The sequence below is a fragment of the Dromiciops gliroides genome, chromosome 2, assembly GCF_019393635.1.
Source record: "Dromiciops gliroides isolate mDroGli1 chromosome 2, mDroGli1.pri, whole genome shotgun sequence".
NCBI classification, from domain to species: domain Eukaryota; kingdom Metazoa; phylum Chordata; class Mammalia; order Microbiotheria; family Microbiotheriidae; genus Dromiciops; species Dromiciops gliroides.
Window position 1 is genome coordinate 650411626 of NC_057862.1, and position 24295 is coordinate 650435920.

Here is a 24295-nt window from a genome sequence, read left to right on the forward strand (position 1 = left end):
GGAGAGAACTGGAGAAGATTGGTCACCAACTCCGCCTGCCTCCCTTGGCTGAAAGTGTGGCAAGAATCACATCAGTATGGATATCTTCAGAAGCTAATCCTCGGGCCCCTGGTAGCCTTCAGAATCTGAACACAAATGCAACTTCCCTCTTGCTACTCTTAGAAACACTCCAGTTTCTGAATTCAGTGCCACTTTCATGAAAAAAGGGAAGCCAAAGGCCATCCATTGAGCCTGGAGATAAACAAGTGAATTGAATGTTACCATTTGTCTTCTACTCTTCAGCCTTTCCCAGAATCATTTGAGAGCTGGACAGCACCAGTTCTGAAAAGGGGAACTTTCCAGAAGAGTTGATAAGCAGAGAGAAGCTGGGTCCCTTAAACCAGTACACAGATGTCAGAGAAGTGGCCACCATTTTAGTGTCATTCCCACACCTCATCCCTGTAACATCGGGAACCGTTCCGGATTTTGCTGTGGCTTTGCTGGGGTACCAGGCAGTCCCCCAGGAGACGCCTGGCAGGACCTAAGTTTCTGACCAGAGGAGGGGTGTGGTGTCCTGGTTTCTGAGCAATAGAATTCCACAGAAAATACGTGTTGGTCTTGATCCAGTGCACAGAGAAGAAGGTGTGAGTAAGGCCACTGGAAAGAGACTGTGCTTATACTAAAGGATGGCAGAAGGGGCCCCAGGACTGGGCTTTGCTTTTGTCTCATAGCACTTCACTGTTGGCTTAGACTTTCACTCCCTCTCCTCCGACTACCTTTCCAGAATGTTGGGTTCAAGGCAAATGCAGCCTACACTTTCTGTAGCAACTAGTCCAGCTCTGAGGACCCTCAGATCCACTGGCGTATGCCTCAAGACAGAGGAAGCAAGGAGTGTTTAAAGTGCCACAATTCCTGCCAATCCCTTTGGCTGCCAACCATCACCCTAGGACACTGGCAGCCTGGAGGGATGGTTTGGCTCATACCAAGTTGACTCCACCTCTTGGAAATGGGACTGAAGGAAGCAAAGCCGTCTGGGCAGAGATGAAGGGGGGGGCTCAGTAATTAACTTGGACCCACAGGTGTTGCCAAAGCCTCTCTGGTCAAGGTTATTTTCAGCATCACAAACCGTCCAGAATTGTGATGAGTGCAACCGTGGCCATTTCCATCTTGGCCCCTCCGTGCAGCTCCCAGGGCAGGTTAGAAAAGAGCCTAGTCTTCCTTGGGCCTCTCGATGGTGAGAAAAGTGTCCACAATCCCAGCCTGCAGCTCAGAGTCGCTGAGATGCTTCTTTTCTCTGTTTTGTTCAGCTTTGGTCCGGGTCCAGGAGGGGGAGCGCAGGTACCCAGCTCGGGGGAGCTGGTGTGTGTGCAAACCTGGGGTAGAGAGAACACAGGACAGAGCAGGGGTGAGTGGGCTGCCGGCCTCTGTGTGCTGAGCCTAGGAGCCAGCCGTGCATCTTGACAAGTCAATTCAGACGATCAGCGTGTGTGTGTGTGTGTGTGTGTGTGTGTGTGTGTGTGTGTGTGTGTGTGTGTGTGAGAGAGAGAGAGGGAGAGAGGGGCCTGGGCATGCACATAGGTTTTTTGCAGCACAAACTCTAATGTAATCTATTTCTAACCTCAGTTCCATGGGAATTGCTTGATGCTGGTACAGGGAAAATCAGATGCCCTGAGTATTGACCTCATAACCCTAGATCACAGCCAGAGAATTGGTTTTCCTCATTCGGAATTCCCCCTGCCCCCTGGGTCTTGCTCCCCCCACACACACACACACACACCTCACTCTTGTCCTGCTTCAGGGGTTGGGGAGGTGGAAACTAGCTATTTATGCCTCTGAGACTCATACATCAAACAAGGGACGGCAGTTGTGCTTAGCCAGTGAGCTATTGTGAGGCTTGCTGCCCACTCCTCTGTCAGGGAATGGTACCGTGATTTTCTCAGCATCAGACTTTGCCAGAGTTTGGGAACTGTGCTTGTCTACTTTATTTTTAAGGTGACGTTCTGGGGCTGGGACCTCCCCTGCAGCATTCTCATTTATTTGTGGCCCCTACTGTACTAGAGAGCTGCTAATCATACATTCAGGTCACAGAGTCCCTGCTCATTGAAGCTCTGTGGGATGGATTTACATATTTATTCAATTGGATCCACCCAATGAGTGCAGACTCTGCTAGACTGTGAGCAGAGGGTGTGTGTGTGTGTGTGTGTGTGTGTGTGTGTGTGTGTGTGTGTGTGTGTGTGTGTGTGTGTGGACACGCGCAGGCGCTGGATCATCTACAAGCTAGATTAAATCAAAGCCCATGTCAAATCCAGAGGCTGATTTGCTACCTTGAAGGCCAGAGAAACAGGGTACGGGAGAGGCTGGGTGGATTTCCAGAGTTAGCTTTCTCCTCCCTGTTGCTAACTGCTTCTGACAGCCCAGCCAGCTGGAGAAAAGCTTTTTTGCACCTTGAGAGAAGTATGTGGATGTGTGTGTGTGTGTGTGTGTGTGTGTGTGTGTGTGTGTGTGTTGCTTGGTGTGAATCAATGGAGATATATGTGCAGTCTGTTTTGTAGGTGAAGGGGGAATGCTCCCCCGCCACCATATTCCCTTCCCCAGAGCTATAAGGAGCCATGTCAAGGCCCTAACTCCCTATGCTCTCTCTATGTCAACAGCCCACCTTGGAGGCATACCCAAATTCCAGCCAAGATGAATATTCTGTGTGACTGGCTCATTAGCCATGTTTTTACTTCCAACCCTAAACCCGCTATGGAGTTCAGACATCACCTCCCTAACATTTCCAGGGACCACAAGAAATGCAGAATGGGGAGCAGTTTATCCCTTTTTGAGATCGCCCTGTCAAGTGTTATTGATTCATGAAGGGGCTGTTGCCTTTAATGAGGCCCCTGGTGGGCCTGAATAAGCAGAACCCAGCTCTACCAGCCCCTTGGGTTCATTCTGGGCTTGGAGGAGGAAGGGAAGGAAGGCAGGGCTGTGGGCCTGGCTCTAGGGGAAACTGGATTCTCTGGAGAGAGAGAAAAAAAAGCTTCTCTTTTTGCTCCCCCTGTGGGATTCTCTGCAGTCCCCACCCCCACCACCCGACAGCTTCAGAGGCAGCTGGAAACTATGCCTGGCGCCACAGGGGAGTCCTTGCTGTGGAGGGTCAGCTTGGAAAATATGTGAGTGGGGGAGGAGAGGCTGGTGCTGGTGCCCTAATGTGGCAGGTGAACAAGTAGAACTAGAAGGGAGAGGAGCAAATCTAAGAATTCACACCCATCTGCACACAGAGCCAAGAGGGCCTGCCTGCCTCTCCCATGCAAGAAGGCTGGCCTTGCACATAAGGGGAAAGACTGGACCTGCTGAAGAATACCCGACCTCCACCCAGGGGCCACCGAAACTGCAGAATGGGTTCAGTTAAATGTGTTTTTACGGCTCGTGAAGCAAAAGCAGTTTATTTTCCTTGGCAAGTGCCTTTGTAGAAGGCTAGTAAAACTCAAGATTTAAAACTGGAGGTCTAGTCCAATCACCTCATTTTTAACAGGGAAGGACGCTGAGGCCACAGAAAGTCAGTGTCTTGCCCATGGGGTCCTATAGATAGTCACAGTGCCAGGCTTTGAAACGGTATACTCGGACCCTAAATCCAGTTTCCCTTTCACTATGCCATCCCTCCATTATGATGTGGGGAAAATGGGGCAGGGGTTTGGGGTCCTTAGGAATTCCTCTTTAAAGAATTACACCCTTTTGCACACAAAAACAATTAGAATAAGATAGCTTTAGGGGCTGAGGAAGGGAAGGGAAACCAAGAGAGAAATCCTTGGACTTCTTCTCCTGGGGAGAAGGCATGGCACAGAGTGTGGCTCTGAGATACCAATCTCCTCGAGCAGAAGACAGGCAGGTACTTTTTTTTTAGTGAGGCAATTGGGGTTAAGTGACTTGCCCAGGGTCACACAGCTAATGTTAAGTGTCTGGGGCCGGATTTGAACTCAGGTACTCCAGGGCCAGTGCTCTATCCACTGTGCCACCTAAGCTGTCCCAGGCAGGTACTTTTATAGAGGACTGATGGGGGTGACCATCTGACTGGAAAGTTCCCTTAGTGAGAGAGGACCATCCCCCACTGGTGGTGGCTGCAGATCTCTCAAGCCATCTCTCTCCTCAGGACACCAAGGCAGCAGCCACACCTAACCTTATCTCCCCAGGGGTAAGGGAGACCAGAATGAAGGGTGGGGGTCCCCGAGCTAGCTCCACTATGATCAGGCTCCACTTATCTCCTTAGGTGTGTCTGTCCTTTGGATTAGTTTCTCTAGGAGAAGGTTCTTTGATGTACCCCAGAGAACTTCTGGGGTGCCCTGGGCCCATAACACTTTCACATCAAAAGCAAATTCCTAACTTCAAGGAAAAGCCCGGGAACTGTGGATTCACTGAGGAGAAGCAGTGGCAAAAATAGTCCTTTCACATCTCTGAGGATCTGAGGAAGCAGGGCTTTCTCAAGGGCCTGTGACCTGGGGCCAGGGTGCAAATCAAGAGATGGCCCCGAGGCGGGGAGATGAGGGTCAGGCTAGCTAGCACTTCCCTCCCCAAAGCCAAGTCCCCTCCATCCTTCCCCTGGTGTTTCTGAGGGGAGCCAGATGTCACCGCCTCTCCCCATTTTTTGAGATTCTGGCCCTCTCACCTGCTGGAGACTCATTTGCAGCATTCTCGTCATCAGAGTCTGCAAAGACTTCAGCCAGTTCTTGGTCAGACATATCTGTCAGCTCCGTAAGGTCCAAGAGATCAAAATGGACCTCCAGTGAGGAGACGCTGCTCAGAGGTTCTGGGAGAGAGAAAGAGAGAGGAAACAGAGGGGGCAAAGCCCACGGTTTCCCTGGCCCAACTCTGACGTCTGCCCTGGCTGAGACTCCATCCCTAGGAGCAACATGAAGGGGCCTATATTCAAGCTGATGGCCTTCCTTAGCCAAGGACTGAGCAGGCTGAAAACTTGACAGGGAGCCCAGGACGGGATCACGGGGAAACCCCATGGTCAGGATCCAGGACACCAGGCATGGTCCTCCCCAATGAACAGGATTGTTACTTCAAAGCCCTGAGATTTTGTCGGCATCCATCCTCCCACCACTGGCACAGATCACACGTCCCCTCCCCCTTTGTCATTTAGGGGAGTTGCTGGCACCAACAAATTCATTCTCTGGCAGCCAAGCTGGTGATAAGTGTCTCCAGATTTGGCTAGGTTGGTCTGGGATCACAGATGGTGAGTCTGTCGCCAGCTCTGTCCCTGAAGTCTTTCTAGCTTCAAGGCTGAAGGGCCTTTGGGAGCCTATGACCCCCTGGTACAGTCTACCAGGAGGCCTCTATACCACCATGTGGTCACCCTAATGTTTTCTGGTAGCTCAGGCCTTTGCTGAGGATGCCTAGGTGAGTCTTTACAGTAGAGACTGAAGAACTGTTTGGGGGATTACTCTCCCCACTCTACAGATGGGGCAAACCAGGGCCCCAGAAAATTCACTCGTCCCAAGTCAGTAAGGACCAAACTTTGGTACATCACCCACACCCATTCAACACTGTATAACGTCATCAGCTTTGGAGTGATCCCCAGAGTCTCTAATGTGCTGGGCCCCAAGATGGCGTCCGGGGAGGCCAGTTAAGCAAGGACCATCCATACTCACGCCTTCTCTCTGTGACCTGCAGGAGCCCAGGAGCAGGGATGGGAATCCCTCCCTCCTCCTCCTCTCCCAGGGAGGTGCCAGACTCTTCTCCTGTCCCATGGCCTGGTAGTACCAAAGCTGTCTGCGACGACTGGATTTCTTTAGTCAGTTCTGAAATCAGAGGCATCCAAAGGCATCAGACCAAGAAGAACCAAACCAGCACTGAGCTCCCCAGACCTGAATCCTTCTCTAGCCAAAGAGACCCAAGGGTGGGAGTCTGGAGGAACTGGAAATAACACCCCATGTCCAGAGCTCCACAATAATAAGAATAATAGTTAACACTGTGGGGGCAGCTAGGTGGAGTAGTGGATAAAGCACCGGCCCTGGATTCAGGAGGACCTAAGTTTGAATCTGGCCTCAGACCCTTGACACTAGCTGTGTGACCCTGGGCAAGTCACTTAACCCCAATTGCCTTACAAAAAAAAATAAAATAGTTAACATTGCTATAGCGCTTTTAGGATCTGCAAAGCACCTTATGTATGTTATTATCTCTCTTGATCCTCCTAACAACCCTGTGAGGCAGGTGCTGTCATTTTACACTTGGAGGTCTCAAGGCCGAGGTCAGCACGAAGTGATTCGCCCAGCTGGGAGGTATCTGGATATCTCAAGTCTTCCCCACTCCCAAGTCTAGCACTGTACTCACAGTGCCATCTTAACCAGAGAGCTCAAGAGACCCATTGGAGAGAAGCTTACTTTGGACACCCCTTCTGGCTGTCACAAAGCCTTGGAAGAAATGTCTTTAATGGGATGGTTACACTTCTCCCATCAGTTCTATCCATTTCCCTTTTTCTCAGTATGCATGAAGTAAGTTGGTTGTTGCTTCTTTCCAGACTCCTCCCCTCATTAAAAAAAATGGGGTGATCCCTTAGGAGCCAGGCAGGGCACGGCTTATCATTACCATAAGGTCTTAGGCAGGGCCTAAACAGATGAGCCAGAGGAAGCCAGGAAAAGCTTTAGGTGAGCCCAGGAAGGAGCCAGGGTCTAACACTCCAGCCATGTGACATGCTCTCAGCATTTTATTTATTTTTTTTGTGGGGCAATGAGGGTTAAGTGACTTGCCCAGGGTCACACAGCTAGTGTCAAGTGTCTGAGTCTGGATTTGAACTCAGGTCCTCCTGAATCCAGGGCCAGTGCTTTATCCACTGTGCCACCTAGCTGCCCTGCTTTCAGCATTTTAAAGAGAGGTTAGAGGGGTAGGAGGCAGCTAGGTAGGTACAGTGGATGGTGCCAGACTTGGAATCAGGGGCATCAGAGTTCAAATCCTGCCTCAAACAGTCCCTTTACCTCTCTCGGCCTCAGTTTCCCCATGTGTAAAATGAAGATAACCAAAGCACAATGATATCTCCCAGGGTAGTTATGAGGCTCAGATCACTCAAGAAGTGGCTTGGACATTTGGCCTCAAGCTTCCCAGGGGGTGGGAAGAGAGAAGCTGCCCCCTCCCCCTGCCCCCCTGGAATCCACATCCTCTGAGGCTCTTCCCAATAGCCCTCACATGCCCCCTCCAGAGGGTTATCTATATTCACTGATGCCGTCCCCAGGGCCCACCTCACAAGACGGGGAGGGATGGGCTCTGCAAGAGGATCCCTGTTGCTAGGACTTCACCCTGAAGAAGGACTCCAGGGGTTGGTTTGGAGAATTCACGATGATCCACAAGAAGTCACTCTCTGCCTCCAACGCTGTGCCCCAGGGCCGCTCCCCCTCCCCCCCACCCCAACTCTCTGCAGTCTGCTTTCAGTTGCCTTGGCAATGTCTGTCGATCTGAAGCTTCAGGGCAAACAACCCAGTTAGGTTTGGAAGGAAAATTAATGGGTAGGAGATGAGCCGCGGGGGTGAACAAGTACTCGACTGACCAGAGAGAGCCTCCTGCCTGCGGGAAAACTATGACAAGGCCTGTTCCAAGGTGACAAGAGGACACAGAAAGCAGGTGTGGCATAGGGGGTTGAGGGCTGTGCTCGGATTCAGGAGGACTGGGGTTTGAATACTGCTAAGAGCAGCGCGTTCCTGGACAAGTCACTTGATCTCAATTTCTTCTCCTATAACATGGGGATTGTGATTAGACCTGTCCAGGGTCTGAGGACCAAATGAGATTAATGTATGTAAAGTGCTTTGCGATTCTTTTTTTTTTTTTTTTTTTGGTGAGGCAGTTGGGGTTAAGTGACTTGCCCAAGGTCACACAGCTAGTAAGTGTTAAGTGTCTGAGGCCGGATTTGAAGTCAGGTTCTCCTGAATCCAGGGCCGGTGCTCTATCCACTGCACTACCTAGCTGCCCTGATTCTTTTTTTTTTTAAATCATAAAAGTATTTTATTATTTTCTAGTCACATGTAGGCAATTCTTTTTTAAAAATTATATGAATGTGAGCTTTATTAAATATTAACTATTCTTCATTCTTTTTTTGTGTGTGTGTGAGGCAATTGGGGTTAAGTGACTTGCCCGAGGCCACACAGCTAGTAAAGTGTCAAGTGTCTGAGGCCGACTTTGAACTCAGGTCTTCCTGAATCCAGGGCCGGTGCTTTATCCACTGCGCCACCTAGCTGCCCCTATTAAATATTAACTATTAATACTTACAGGTCTGATTGGAAGGGTGAGGAAAGAGGGGTAGATTTGGAGTATACGGGGCAGCTAGGTGGCGTAGTGGATAAAGCACCGGCCCTGGATTCAGGAGGACCTGAGTTAAAATCCAGCCTCAAACACTTGATACTTACTAGCTGTGTGACCCTCATTGACCAGCAAAAAAAAAAAAAAAAGATTTGGAGTATACCTTTGCTCACCATCATCTCCCCCTCTCCCTAGAAGCACAGTCATCTTGGTGTGCAGATTTGAATTAGACAAGTTCCCATGAATATACCAGAATAGGGAGAGCCAGACCTCAATATGTAGGGCATATTTCACAATTCATAGGGGGAAGGGCAGGTGTCTGCACAGTTTGAGGTCACAGAGCCTCAGAATTGAAAAGAACTTCGAGGCTGGAGGGAGAAAAGGAACCTGTATCTGAACAGAAATCTTCTCTGTAACCTCCCTGACACCTCTGCCTGAAGAGCTCTGGTGAGGGAGACCCCACTGCCTCCCGAAGCAGCTCAGCTCATTTCTGGACAGCTCCAGTCCCTAGGAAGAGACTCCTGACAAGAAGCCCAAGTTTGCCCCTTTGCCATGTCCACTGGCTGCCCCTAGCTCTGCCCCTTGGACAAGAGCAGAATCATTGTAACCCCCCTGCCCATGACAGCCTCCTACTCCTGGAAGTCAGCGATCACACCCCATCCCCACCCACCTACCCTCCTTTAACATCAGCTAGACGCCTCTCTGGGTTCCATACCTGCCTCTAGACCTGTTCTACCATGCCACAGAAGCCTCCTCGCCTTGGAAGTTTGTTTGTTTCCTTCCTTCCTTCCTTCCTCCTTACCTTTCCTTCCCTCCCTTCCTTCCTTTCCCTCCCTCCCTTCCTCCTTTCCTATCCCTTCCTTCCTTTCTTCCCACCTCCCCTCTTTCCTTTTTTCTTCCTCTTCCTTCTCTCCCTCTTTCCTTCCTTTCCTTCCCTTCCCTTCCCCTGTCTTTCTTTCTTTCTTCCCTCCCTCCCTTCTTTCCTTGCTTCCTTCCTTCCTTTCCCTCCCTCCCTCCTTTCCTATTCCTTCCTTCCTTCCTTCCTTCCTTCCCTTCCTTCTTCCCTCCCTCCTTCCCTTCCCTTCCTTCTTTCCTTTCCCTCCCTCCCTTCTTTCCTATCCCTTCCTTCCTTTCTTCCCACTTCCCTCCTTCCTTTTTTCTTTCCCTTCCCTTCTTCCTTCCTTTCATTTTCCTTCCTTCTTTCCTTCCCCCCTTTCCCTTTTCTTTCCCTCTCTCCCTCCCTCCCTTCCTCCCTTCTTTCCCTTCCTTCCTTTATTCCCACCTCCCTCCTTCCTTTTTTCTTCCCCTTCCTTCTCTCCCTCTTTCCTTCCTTTCTTTCCTCATTATAAGTGATGACTCTCTGGGATCAGGGAGGAGAAGGGATACAAGAGGAAATCCAGGCAATATAGAACCAAAAGGTATTAACAGAAATCTAATTAAATAGAAATCTATTTAATAAATAAAAAAGACAGAAGCCAAGTGAAAACTGTCTCAAAGTAGGGACCAGTCCTCCCTGAGTACACTTGGGCCTACCCCTGTGTGGACAAAGAAGGCTTAGGGATAAGTAAGTGCAGCCTGGAAGGGAGCTTTGCTCGGCCAGCCTGGCCTGCAGGCCCCTTCCCAAGATAGCTCAGAGAAATCCCTAGGAATCCAAGCTCCTCTCCCCTGACCATGGAGTGAATGCTCAGCTGTCCTAGAGGATTTCAGCCCCCCCTCCCTCTGCAGCCCCACTGGCCTGCAGCTGCTGCAGCATCTAGTATAAGTAGCCTTCACAGAGGTGTGCTGGTCACCCTCCCATCCCGGCGAGGTCGGCTTTCCGGTGTCTTGGCAGCTGTGCCTTCTGGGTAGTCTGCTGCCAGCCACCAGGCCGCTCTCCTCACTAGAAGGGCCTGGCCACAGCGGAGGGGAGACTTGGGGAACCTGCTTCAGGTCCAGGGACACAGCAGTCACTTGTGCTCTTGGAGGCAGTGGTGTCTTATTGTGCAAGAAGGGTGATGATAGAGGACATCCTCATTGTGTGAGAAGGCATGGGAGCATGTGTGAGACACTGTGCGCACGCAGGCAAGTACATGTGTGTAAAAGCTTGCACCCTGCGGGGGAAGGGATGGAGAATATTTTTAGCAGCCCCAAGCTGGTAAATAATTAAACACTCTGGGTGTGAACAGAGACCCATTATGAGCAGCTGCCACTACAGCCCTTCTGAAGAAGACAAGTGCACATCTGGTGTTTCCCAGACGAGTCCCCCCCCCCATCCCACAGCACCCCCAGGGCTGGCTCCCTGAAGCCGGCACAGCCAGCTAGGGTTACACAGCTGCCTCCCCAAGTGTCTCTCTGGTTTTCCTTGGCACCATCCTTAAACAGTCACCAGGTCCGTTCAAACCATCCCCACGGTAGGGTTTGGGTTATAGATCCCAACGGGCCCCACATTTGGGCTGTGACCTTCTCCGTGCCAGTCCCAACTCTAACTGCCCCATAGCTAAGCCATGTACAGCCAATAAAATCAATACCAACCCTCACTGCTGGCTGGCAAACCTGGCCATGAGCAGCATGGAGGGTGGGCGGCTGACAGTAGCATGGGCATGGGGACCCGGCTCCCTTGACTCCTCTGAGTGTAGTGGATGTCTGCTTCTCGGTATTGTAGAATTAGGGAAATGGAGGAATGAGGGCAGCTGGGGGAGGGGGGGCTATTCACCTCTCCCGGGGTGAAGCCCTATTGCAAAGTCACCCATCTGGAGAAATCCAAAAGATGAAGGGAAAAGGATGGAGGAGGGGGCAGGGTGCAGGGAGGTCAGGGAGAGGCAACATCCGTGCCAATTTGGGAGATTCTGTTATTTGGCAATTGTGGTGCCAAAGCATGGTTAATCTTAATTAAGCCTAGGAAACTGTGCTCCGCAAGGAGAGGACTGGGGGGAGCAGATAGTAAAAGTGGCTTCTTCTTTGGCTTTCCCTAGCCTCTGGGTATTTTAGAGTATGGCCTACAGAGAGCTCAGCAGTGTAGAGTTACCCCCAAACAGGCTGCACAGGCAACCAGCCAGGCAGGGACACCTTCCAGGGTGAAGGGCAGGCAAAGGTTGCTTTAGGTTTGACCCCAGGGTAGGCTGAGATGAGAATGAAGCTCCGGAACGGAGGCTTGTTCACCCTCCTCTACTGGGGTGCCCTCCCCATAGGATAATAGGCTCACAGATCCAGAGCCGGAGGAATCATCGAATCCAGTCCCTTCATTTTAAAGATAAGGAAATTGAGGCCCAGGGAGGAAAGCAAATTGCCCAAGGTCATACAGGTGCTAAACATCAGAGATAGGATATTATCATGGTCCTCACTGCCTCCCTCACCATCCTCATCACTGGGACATCTTTTTCGATTTGTCCTTCCAGTAACCAGCACATTGCCTGGGATGTGGTAAAGGCTTAATAAATGTTTATTGACTGACTGGTTGATTGCTAGTTGTATGGGACTGAATATATGGATCTGGGGGTCATTGGCAAGACCATGACGGTTGAATCCATGGGAGTTGAGTTTTCTAAGCTCATTGGATGATCAAAATATCACTATTCAGTAGAACTGGGGGGACACATTCAGAACAGGCAGGGGCCCTAGGGCAACAGATAAAAGAGTCCCCCCATAAGGAATCAATATAATGGAATTTGTAATTGGACCAGGGAGATCTGAGGGCTGGGAAGTAATTTCCCCTTTTCTTCTAACTAAAACCTCTTGTTCAAGTCAACTCAATCAACAATTCACTCAATGGAAACTGCTCACTCCAAGATTACCAACAAACTCTTTTTCTCAGTCCTCATCCTTCTTGACCTCTCTTCACCACTGGACACTAGTTGATCACCTTAACCTCCTGGATATTTTCACTTTCTTGGGTTTTCTTGACACTGCTCTCTGTCTCTCTCCTCTGTTTTCTCTCTGTCTGTCCTCTTGCCTTCTCCTTCTCCTTCTCCTCCTCCTCCTCCTTCTCCTCCTTCTCCTTCTCCTTCTCCTTCTCCTCCTCCTCCTCCTCCTTCTTCTCCTCCTCCTTCTCCTCCTCCTCCTCCTTCTTCTTCTTCTTCTTCTTCTTCTTCTTCTTCTTCTTCTTCTTCTCTCTCTCTCTCTCTCTCTCTCTCTCTCTCTCTCTCTCTCTCTCTCTCTCTCTCTCTCTCTCTCCCCCCCCCCTCCCTCTCTTTCTCTCTCCCCCTCCTATCTGACCACTCCCTTTCAGTTTCCTTTGCTGGACATTCAATCATGTCCCATCCCAAAACTGTGGGTATCCCTCTAGGTTCTTTACTGAGCCCTCTTCTCTCTCTCTCTTAGAGAACTCAACTCCCATGGATTCAACTATCATGGTCATGCCAATGACCCCCAGATCCATATATTCAGTCCCACATCACCAACTGCCTACTGAACATTTCAAACTGGAGGACCCATAGGCATCTCAAACTCACAATATCCAAAAAGAGACTTGATATTTTACCCCTGCACTAGCTGTCTTCCTTTCTTTCCTATTTCTTTGAGTTTGAGGGGGTTTTTTTGGTGAGGTAGTTGGGTTAAGTGACTTGTCCAGGGTTATACAGCTAGTAAGTGTCAAGTGTCTGAGGTCAGATTTGAACTCAGGTCCTCTTGAATTCAGGGCTGGTGCTCTATCCACTTTGCCACCTAGCTGCCCCCTCTTTCCTATTTCTAATCAAGGGCACCACCATCCTTCTACACATTAAGGTTCATAATCTCAGTGTCAGGGGGGCGGCTAAGTGGCGCAGTGGATAAAGCACCAGCCCTGGATTCAGGAGTACCTGAGTTCAAATCCGGCCTCAGACACTTGACACTTACTAGCTGTGTGACCCTGGGCAAGTCACTTAACCCCCATTGCCCCGCAAAAAAAAAAAAACACAAAAAAAACCCCATAATCTCAGTGTCAGATTCTGCCTCTACTATATCTCTCATCTGTTCCCCTTATTTCCACTGCTTGGACCATCACCCTAGTTCAGGTCTTCATGAGCTCCTACCTAACCTATTGCAATAGCCTCCCAAGGGGTCACCCAGCTCCAGTATCTCCCCTCTCCAACTCATCCTCTCCATATAGCCACCAAATTGATATTCCTAAAACCCAAGTAAATCCCCTCACTCAGAAAGCTTCAGCGGCTCTGTTTCCTCTAGAATAAAATACATACTCTTGTTTGGCATTGAAAACTCTTCAAAATTTGGCTCTAGCCTGTGTTTCAGAACTAATTTCACATTACATGCCTTCACAAGCTCTTTGTTCCAACCAAACTGTTATACATAGTGTTTCTTCCTATATAGAAACCCCATCTCCAGGACTTTACCCAGGCTGTTCCCCAAGCATTCCATCTCCCACCTCCATGACTGTCCCCTATGCCTGGAATGCCATCCTTCCTCATTCCCACCTTTTAGAATCCCTAACTTCAGGGCAGCTAGATGGTGCAGTGGATAGAGCACTGGCCTTGGAGTCAGGAGTACCTGAGTTCAAATCCGGCCTCAGACATTTGACACTTACTAGCTGCGTGACCCTGGGCAAGTCACTTAACCCCAATTGCCTCACCGAAAAAAAAAAAAAAGAATCCTTAACTTCCTCAAAGTTCAGCTCAGGTGTCTCCTCATACACAAGGCCTCTCCTGATCCTGCATTTGCTAACCCTTCTCTCCTCCCCGTGGTGACTGCCAATTGCTTTGTCTAAATTTCACATTGGTTTTTTGTTTTTTGTTTTTTGTTTTTTTTTTAGTGAGGCAACTGGGGTTAAGTGACTTGCCCAGGGTCACACAGCTAGTAAGTGTTAAGTGTCTGAGGCCGGATTTGAACTCAGGTCCTCCTGACTCCAGGACCGGTGCTCTATCCACTGCCCCATCTAGCTGCCCCCCACATTGGTTTTTACATGTATGTGTTGTCTTCCCCCTTCCCTTCCTTTCCCTCCCCCCAGAAGACTATAAGCTTCTTGAGAACAGGAGCTGTTGTTTTTGTCAGTCTTCCCATGGAAAGAGCTGGCATATAACAAGCATTTAAATGCTTACCAAATGAATTGTTGGAAGGAAGCCCTTTCCACATGATGAGCTCTATGACAGGCAAAATAGGGGAAGGGGAGACATAAGCTGTGTTAAACAAATCGCTGCCCTCAAGGAGCCAGAGAGATGATCCAGCAGAATCTGCCACCACCACCACCCCCCCAAAAAAAGTAAATTGATTTTCCTGGAGCAAGTATCCAGGAGTCTAATGCCCTTGTCCCTGGCAATGTTTGACTTGTGGTAAGCAGCTTCCTGAAGATCAGGCTCAGCAAGGTAACACAGAGACTCTTTCTTTCTCCCCTTTCCCTCTTGCCCATAACAGCCCTTATAGACTCCAGGCTTCAAACCACAACCTGGGATGGTATTTCTTCAAAGCATGGAGTTGCCCAAGGATTGGAGCAGGGTGGCAGAGGGCATGAAACTGTCATTCCAAGTGACTCTCCCTGAGCCTGGAGATGTCCAGATCCCTGATTACAACGGAGCCTGGCCCATACGAGATCATCCCTCCCTTAGATAATCCATGCATTGTGCCAGACTCAAAGTCAGGCTCCCTGGGTTCAGATCTCAGCTCTGACTCTAGCTGGATAATGGGGGGCAAGTCATTTAACTCAGTGATTTTCTGGTTTTCTTTCTCTATAAAATCATGAGAGTAATTCTTATGCCACCTGCTTCTCAGGAAGACAGCAGGAGAGAAGAAAAAGCATTGACTCTAGAACAAAGCTTCTTAAACTGTGGGGCACAGGTGGGGTCACGTAACTGAATGGGGGGATCATGAAAAATCTGGTAACAGTAAGAGGTTATATATACCTATTTTATATACTTATATACTTGGGGTTGTGTAAAAATTTCTCAGGTGAAAAGCGGTCGTGAGTGGAAAAAGTTTAAGAAACCCTGCTCTAGAGTAAAAGAGTTAGGCATCTGAAGAGGATCACAGGTGCTCGGTTTGAATCCCACCACTGATGTTCACCATCTTTGTGACCTTGAACCTTAACCTCCTCGGGACTCAGTTTTCTAATGTGTAAACTGAGAGGCTTAGACCAATTGGCTTCTGAGTTCCCTCCCAGCTCTTCATCTATGGTCCAAGACCTTAAAACACAATAGACAGGGGGCAGCTAAGTGGCGAAGTGGATAGAGCACTGGCCCTGGATTCAGGAGGACCTGAGTTCAAATCCGAACCCAGACACTTGACACTTACTAGCTGTGTGACCCTGGGCAAGTCACTTAACCCTCATTGCCCCGCCCAAAAAACAAAACAAAACAAATGCATGAAGCACTTTCATCACAACTTTTTAAAGTCAGTATTGATTGCATTATTATTCCCATTTTCCAGATGAGAAACATGAAGCTCAGAGAGATTGAATTGCTTGCCTAAGGTCATAGCTAGTAAATGGCAGAGCAAGGACTTAAAGCAAGGTTCTCCAATACTGAACATCTTTTGCATGACACCGTGACACTTTCCCTCACTCCCACCTGTCAGGGTCTGGTCCAGGATAACCACTGTGATCTTGGGCCTGCCAAGTAACAGGAAAAGGATTTTCCCAAAGTCTAGAAGTCAATGAGCCTCTAAAGGGCTCCCTTCCTGTGGGACCCTTCCTGCAACCAGGAGGTCAAATGCTGCTGCTTACAAAGCTTATTTTACCAATAAGGAAACTGAGGCAAGCAGGACGAAGTGGCTCACCCAGCTAGCAAGTATCCGAGGCCAGATTTGAACTCAGGTCCTCCTGATTCCGGGCCTGGCATGCTATCTAATTTGCCACCTAGATGCTCTTGAAGCTCTAGCTCTCCCTATTGCCTGTGCTATTAAAAAATTAAAACGGGGCAGCAGGTGGCGCAGTGGATAGAGCACCAGCCCTGGATTCAGGAGGACCTGAGTTCAAATCTGACCTCAGACACCTGACATTTAATAGCTGTGTGACCTTGGGTAAGTCACTTAACCTTCATTGCCCCAACCAAAAAAAAAAAATTAAAACAACAATAAAAACCCAACTCCTCCACTGGGCATTTTAAAGCCTTGCTGATCTGACTCCAGCCTACCTGTCCAGGTTTCTGTACATTCCTCCCCCCATGCACTGGACATTCCAGATGGGCTGCCAGTGTGCTAGTCTCTGTGTTTCTCCTGACTCTCAATGCTCAGGTTGTCCCTCGCATCTGAAATGCCTTCCTTCCTCACATCTGCCTCCAAGAATCTTGAGTTTCCTTCAAGGCTTGTGTCCCCTACAAGAAGAAAGCCTTTTCTGCTTCCCCCTCCAGATGTTGTCCCCTTCCCCTCTCCATATCACTCTGTATTAGCTTTACCTTGTGTGCTTATATACATACAGGTATATAGATTTGCATAAATAAATATCTACATACATACGAGAGAAAAAAAAGAGGGAGTGTCAGAAAAAGAGAGGGAGGGAGGGAGAAAGGCAATCAAAGAGGGGGAGAGAAGGAAAGAGGGGGCAGCTAGGTGGCGCAGTGGATAGAGCACCGGCACTGGAGTCAGGAGGACCTGAGTTCAAATCAGGCCTCAGACACTTAACACTTACTAGCTGTGTGATTCTGGGCAAGTCACTTAACCCCAACTGCCTCACTTAAAAAAAAAAAAAAGAAAAAAAGAGAGAGAAGGAAAGGAAAGAGAAGGGGGAGAGTGAGAAAGGGAGAAGAGGGAAAGGGGAGAGAAGCAAAGGAGGAGGGAAGACAGAAGAAAAAAAGTACAAGAGAAGAGGGGGAAAGAGAGAGAGGAGAGAGAGAGAGAGAGAGAGAATTTACTCATGTAGGGTCTTCTAGAATGCAAGTCGGAAGATCCCCTCCACTTGGTCAGGACCAGAGTAACCTCTTGGGGGTCACACATGGGATGAAGCTGGCAGGCACATCCTGCCCTCTATGGGACTTCACCGAATCTCTTCCCTATCAGCACAGGAAACACCTTTTCCATTTTAGACAAGGTGAGTATGATGCGAGAGGTCTCACCTTTCTGTGGCGCATGGAGAGAGAAAGCTTTCTAACTGGGCTACAGTGGAGTGGGGAGATTCCGATCAGGAAGCTCAATCTTGCACCTCCCTAGTTATCTGCAGCCCCTTTGGTTGTGTTATGGATGCATCTCTGAAGCTCTGAGCAGCATCAGTAAGGCAGGAAGCCAACGCTCCCCCCACCCCACCCCCAGCTCCTCATTAACACCCCACTCAGCCTCACCACCAGCACTCTGAGAGCTGCAGACATAAGCCCTTTGAGAGAAGAGCTAGCCGCTGGCTTCTCAGGGTAGAGGCTTCCCCCCCCCAGTTAATGGGATGGAATGGAAGTTAACCAGGCAGGGAGGGACATCTGGAGAAACTGATTCTGAAAATACAGAGAAAACAGGGGCTGGGAGGTGACCCCAGGCGATTAACCCCAGAATGGGATAGCATTAGGGAGGAAGGGATTCAGGGTAGTGGAACAAAGGCAGAAATGGGGCCTGAGCCACTGGGAAATTGTTCCTAAAGCGATAATAAGCACCACGCTCCAGTGGGGGAGGGAGCTGGGAAATGGAAGTGGTGGGGAAGAAAGCCTGAGGTTGACTAGGCTTGCTTCCCCCTTCAAACTGGAGGCTCACTCCAAATGCCCCCTCTTCCCTGGCATAAGGATGCTGAAGATACTAGATAACTAGTGGCTACTGTGTACCATGGTGCCAGGCACTGGGAGACACACACGCACAAAGTTCAGAAAAGACAAAGTCCCCCATCTCACAGACTAATGGAGAAACCAACTCTCACGGGCTGAACAGAGAGAGTTGATTGGTTATCAGTGGTTCAGGGCCAACTAAAATGAAAGTTCCTCCTCCCTTTAGCCAGGATGGGCTGGGAAATCCAGCTAGAGAAGGGAGAAACAAAACTCTTCCTGTCTTAACAAGTCTGAGCTTTCTTTGAATTGAATAGCTTTCCCTGAGGCTTCCCTGCCTCATTAATCCGAGCTCCCCCCACCCCAAGTTCAAGAACCAGGAGTTGGCTCTCTCAAGAAGGATCGGATGCCCAAGTGCTATGCTCTGTCCTCGGTGTAAAGCTGTTGGCACAAGAAAGATCCTTCAATATAAAAATGGGTTTTGCATTGGCAGCAGGGTCATAGTGACGACCGTGGGTTTAGAGCTGCAAAGATATTTAGAAGTCATCTAGCCCAAGACCCTCATTTTACTGAAGAAGAAACTGAGGCACAGAGAGGTAAAAGGATTTTCCCAGAGTCACACAGGGAATAAGTGGCAGATTCAGGACCAGAAGCCAGATTCTCCAACTGGGGACAGCAGTAATAATTTGGGTTCATATCATTGCATACCCAGAAAGGGCATCCCTCCCACCCTGATCCCAGGCTGCCCATTAACCATTCTCTTTGTCCTTAGACAGAACTAAGATCATAAGGCTTCCTCCCGTCCTGCCTGGCTGAACTGTGCTGTCACCAAAAAAGCATTCCCAAGCAATATTTTTCAGCCACAAAACCTTATTCCTGTAGCCCACAGCCTGCTGGCTGTAAAGAGGCAAGTGTAGGAGCTATGCAAAGACTTTCTGAGGCTGGACTAGCCCAGAGCAAAATTGAGCTTTTTCCCTAGGAGCTGGAAGTGAAATTAACCAAGTGCAAGGACAGAACTGAAGGAGTAGAGTTGTCAGCCTGGTTGCTCAACCATTTTTTCTAATTCCAGAAACATTTAAGTCAGAGGACCATCTCGTAGGAAGCAGCAAGCCGCTACCCTTCTAAATCGCCCACCCTCTGGTCTATGCAAATAGATGAGGAAGGAAGAGCTGTGCTTCATGGGCCAGGGTGGACCCCAACTTTGTGCTCTGTGTGGACAAAGATACTTTCCATCCCCAAGCATCCTCAACCTCCGGGGAGGAGCATGGGCAGCAGATAGATTTCACCAGAGGATTGATTTCTGATAGGAACGTATTAGTTACATTTGTGCCCGTGATGCTGACCTATTTTCTGCGTCCTTTGTGCTGGGGTGGAGGGGGCCAGAGGCCAGCTGGGTTGGCCATATCACAGGTTTGCTAAGAGGGAGATGGCCATGAGGGTGAACCCAAGACTCGTTCCCCAGGGGGTGGTGAGGAAAGGACCGCAAGAGATGAAGATGGAAGAACGACTTTCTGAGCTGCTGAGTGAACAGCATTACAGAAGAAGAGTCAAGAACAGTACTTCTCCTTCAAGGGCTCTGATTCTCTCTCCTACATTCAAGCTTAGCAGGCACCCTCACCCACACCTTCAGCCCCTCGGTTCTTACTGTCCTTATGCTTAGGACCAGATTCTCATTTCATCTGTTCATTCATTTCTTCTTGTCTTTCCAATTAGACCAGAAGCACCCTGAGAGCAAGAACAGTATCCTCTAGTACCAAGGTCAGTACCAATTATGGACACATGACTGATGCACAGGTCCATGGTATTTGGGCAACAGCCAATGAACCTTTATTGAATGCTTACTAGGGGCGAGGCACTGGGCTAGAAGGGACCTTAAAGATCATCTGGTCCAAGGGTAGCTAGGTGGCACAGTGGATAGAGCACTGGCCCTGGATTCAGGAGGACCTGAGTTCAAATCCAGCCTCAGACACTTGACACCTATTAACTGTGTGACCCTGGGCAAGTCATTTAACCCTCATTGCCCCACAAAAAAATCATCTGGTCCTAGTACAAATAAGGAAACTGAGGCCTAGAAAAGTGAGGTGACCTGCCCAAAGTTACACAGACAGAACCAGGATGGATTCAAATCCAGGGCTTCTGATTACCGATCCAGTGACTTTTCTCTTTCTCTTTCACCATGATGCCTGTTGGCCAATTGACTTTTCCCTAACTCCCTTTACTTTTCCCCACCCTCTGCCCGCAAGATGTCACCCTTCCCACCTCTCCACTCTTGCTTATATTGTTCTGATCTGAAATGTGCCCCCTTGTCCTCTCCACCTTCCCAACTTTGACCCTTCAAAAAATCTCTCTGCAAAGCTTTTCTTGACTACTCCAAGATACAATGACCCTTCTGAATTCAATCTAGACATACAATCTAGAATTTATGGCTCTACTGCTTCCATTTTCTAGGTTTCTTTTTCACCTGTCAATAAAACTTTTATAAAGCTTCTATTACAGGGAAGGTGCTGTGCTAGGCACTGGGGAAGAAAAAAATGACATAGCCCTGACTTCAGGGAGTTTATAGTCTTTGGGGGGGAGGTGGGGCAATGAAGGTTAAGTGACTTGTCCAAGGTCACACAGCTAGTAAGTGTCAAGTGTCTGAGGCCCAATTTAAACTCAGGTCCTCCTGAATCTTTATCCACTGTGCCACCTAGCTGCCCCCCGAGTTTATAGTCTAATGGAGAGGTTATGACACGTTCACAAATTAGTATGATAGAGGGTGGAATGTGATAAGGGCAAAGGAGAGATCCAGACAAAATGCTCTAAAGAAATTTGAGGAAGGATAGATCACTTTCTTTTCTACCCAGCTAAAATTTATTGAAACAGTGACTATATCGTCTACCTCCTTGTATCTCCTACTATGCCTACAGAACAGTATGTACTCATTAAATCCTTTGCTGAATTGACATATTGGGGACCAACTGCAATTAGACATCGGGTGTCCAACTGGCTGCTGAAAAGTCCTTCTTTCCATCACTTTGAAAGAGGTCAACAGAGTCTCAAACCCAGCTTTTGCCCCATGGAGTAATCTGGAGCCATGAGCAAGTGGTGGTGGTGGCGGGGGGAGGGGGGGGGGGTCATGACTGGCCTAGTTCTTTTCATGTCTACTGCTCTCCAGTCTAAATGGCTTCTTCCAGGCTACATGATCCTTTGCCATGACTATCCAGGGCATTCATCTGAGGAATGCAGTGGGTAGGGTTGGACTTGAGAGACATTTAATAGCTGTGTGACCCTGGCCAAGTCACTACACTTCAGGCTCAGTTTCCTTATCTGTAAAAAAAAAAAAAAAAGAGGGATGATAAAAATTGCAGCTAATTCACAGGGTGATTGTGAGGATCAAATCAGATAACATAAGTGAAGTGTTTTAGAAGCCAAAGTGCTATATTAATGCTAGCTACTGTTGTGATGGCGTATGGACTTGAGGCACAGTAGAAAGTCATACCGAGGAATTGGGAACTTTGACTCATGCCTATGCTCCAGGAACCATTTCTTCCCCACTCCTGCCTACTTGGGGAGAAAGCTACTTTTAAGTGATATTCCAGGCACAGGCATATCCAGGGCCATGACAAATTTGAAAGGATTTTTTTTGGGGGGGGGTACTGGGGGTTAAGTGACTTGCCCAGAGTCACACAGCTAGTAAGTGTCAAGTGTCTAAGTCCGGATTTGAATTCAGGTCCTACTGAATCCAGGGCCGGTGCTTTATCCACTGCGCCACCTAGCTGCTCCAAGGATGCCTAACCATAACCTCTCTCCTATTGCTTTATGGGGTGGGGCAATATCTTCCCAAAGATGACGATGCTTCATCTTCTACCTGTGGAGCCATCCAAGCTTCTCTGAGTGAAAGACTGAAGGCTGCTCAGAACCCAAGGCTAAGGACTCAGTGAAGCTTCCACCCTCCCTCCCACCCACTTCAGAACACACCAGTGGATTGCCTAATAGTGCAAGAGCTGCCAGAGTTAGGTTGGAGGTGGGGGGAGAGCACCTGGAAGCATCATGGGTGATGCTGAGCTGCTGGGATCTGAAATGGTTGATAAAGCACTAAGTTTGGGAGGGAAGATGGGCTAAGCTTTTGTGGGACGAGCATCTTCTTCATCTTTTCCTCACTTTTCAGAAGGCCAGATGGGCTAGGCTGGTCAGCCTGTCCTCCCTCAGCCTCACTGTGGGAACTGCAGGGTCCCAGCTTTTTTCCTGGGACCTCAGGCCCCTGAGCCCCACCCTGTGCTCATGCAGCTCTCTTAGGATAAAGACATGGGAAAGCAGTGCTCACCCTTGATGCATGTTTGATGCTACAAGTCTCCCCACATGCTCTGAAGACCCAAATGCAAGCAGGCTCCTGGTCCTCAAGGTTCAACCAGGGCACTTCCCCCTCGACTTAGGAGAGTCTCTTATCAGCCTGTCTAAGCAGTTAATGTGCTCCAGAGCTGGCTTCATTTCCCTCACCCTCTCCTCTTCCCTAGGGCTTCTTGCTCTGCTCTGCCGAGTTGAAAATAAAACAGCAGAGCAGGAAAGGGAGGCTGTCAATTTGGCAGCTTTGCCCACCAGACCTTGAAGGTCCCTCACATCCAAGTGGCCCTTCTTGCAAGGGTCTCTCATCCAGCCCAGCCAAGCTCTCCCCATACTGAGCACCAGACAGAAAGCCATCAAAGGGGATTCGGTTTAGCTTGTAGATTCCATCGTGAACACCCTGGCGATGGGGAAAAGGTCCCCAACTACACAGACCACAGGTTTGGATACCAGGCAGATCTGGGCTATCAAGATAACTGCCCTGCCCTGAGCTAAGCCCTGAAGTCCTGTCTGGGTCTTGCCCCCTTAAAGCAAGAGGCTGGGAGAGTCCACTGAAGTTGCAGAAACAGCAGGGTTGATCTGGGCCTCGGGTTCCCTAGTCCAAAGTGACTGTCTGGAAGGCATCATCACATGTCCTGAGGTCCGGCTGGACTGTCATAGTTAGGTTAATTTCACAACCGGGGGTCTTTGGGGTATGATTCAGAAACAGCAGGGCAAGGAAGCACGGGGCAGACGTACCTAGAGGCAAATGGCATTGTCCTTGGAAACAGGGTAGGGTGGCCAGGATGCTCGCCTCCGACCACACTTCCCAGACACCCCCCCCCAAGGGCTACCTAGCATGGGAGCCCCGGGTCTTAGCCGTCTCGAAGATGGGTGGGTCACAAGCCTTTACTCCTCTGCGTGGGAATGAATGAATGAATGCAGAGGAAGGGCAATAGGAACCCCATCCTTGGACCACCGGGGAGGGAAGAGGAGGGGACCGCCTTGCTCCAGCTCCTCCGAACCACGGCTCTGGGATCCCCGCAGCACAAGTGCTGGTTCTGTCCGAGAACTTTTGGAAGCTGCGGGTGATGGCTCCGGCAGGGACCCCCAGAGCCGGAGACGTCTCCCCTCGGAGCCTCAGGGCTGCTGGCTGCCCCACGATCCCCACGCAGTGCGGGAGCCCGGCACACTCACCTAGGATGCCGGCCCCGTCTTGAGCCTCCATTCGGCCGGCCGGTGTGGGTGTCGGTTCCGCCCGTCGGCTCTAAGTCAGCAGCGGGAGGAGGAGGACAGGGCGGCGGCGGCGGCGGCGGCTTCAGCCTCCTCCCTCGGGCGGCCGGCCCCAGCCTCCGCGTCCCTGCAGCAGGCAGCGACTGCGCCAGCGGCGGGAGCGCACATCGCCGTGCCAAAGGGGACGGTGCGCTGCCGGCCGATCACTCGCCGGCTCCTCGGCGGCCAAGTAAGCATCGCATTGCGAATGGGCTAGGCTGGGTGCGGGCAGAGGCAGCCGGAGCTCGCGAGCCAGAGCGAGGGAGAGACAGACTGCGGAGAGCGCAGGAAGGGAGAGAAAGTGAGAGGGACGGGGGTGTGCGCGTGTGTGCGCGCGTGTGTGCGTGTGTGTGTTTCTGGGGGCGCGTGTGTGTGTCTGGGGGCGCGCGCGCGCGCCTGCCTAGCTCTGGGGGCGCGCCGGACCGAGCCACGCTGGCAGGCTGCCCGGGCGGAGCGCGGAGGGCGACTGGGGCCTGGGGCCGGCAGCCGAGTGCCGGGGCCCTACGGCTCGTTGCTAGGACGAGCGTAACCCCTTCCCCAGAGGGAGGCGAGGGAGAGCGCGCTCAGCCCCTGGAGACAGGTGGCAGCTGCATGTGGTGAGGCCCAGAGCGCTGGCCCCGATGCCCTCTTCTCTGCTGGCAAGCGCTAAAGACACCAAGCAGGCTGCCTGGCTGTGGAGCTGGTGTGTATGCGCGCGCGCGCGCGCGTGTGCGTGTGTATGCACAAGCCCAACTTGTGTGTGTGTGTGTGTGTGTGTGTGTGTGCGTGCCCCCAAGCCGTAGTTGGCTCTCAGAAGCGGGCCCCCCGGGGCGCTTCTCGCCCCTTTTGCAGCCCCCACCCACCTTTTCGCTTCTCCCGAGGCCAGCTTCACAGCTCCCAGCCCCTCGCCGGCCTCGTTCGCC

The 24295-nt window shown here is 50.3% G+C and overlaps 1 protein-coding gene across 1 annotated transcript; it reads right to left on the reverse strand.

The window, feature by feature from the left end:
• Positions 1-24056, reverse strand: DBNDD1 (dysbindin domain containing 1). Its single transcript, XM_043981800.1, has 4 exons — positions 23319-24056; positions 5613-5762; positions 4625-4765; positions 1-1352 (listed from the first exon to the last, which is right to left on the reverse strand). The coding sequence occupies exons 1-4, from the start codon at positions 23347-23349 to the stop codon at positions 1189-1191; spliced, it is 486 nt and encodes a 161-aa protein (XP_043837735.1). The 5' UTR covers positions 23350-24056; the 3' UTR covers positions 1-1188.
• Between the last annotated feature and the right edge of the window lie 239 nt (positions 24057-24295).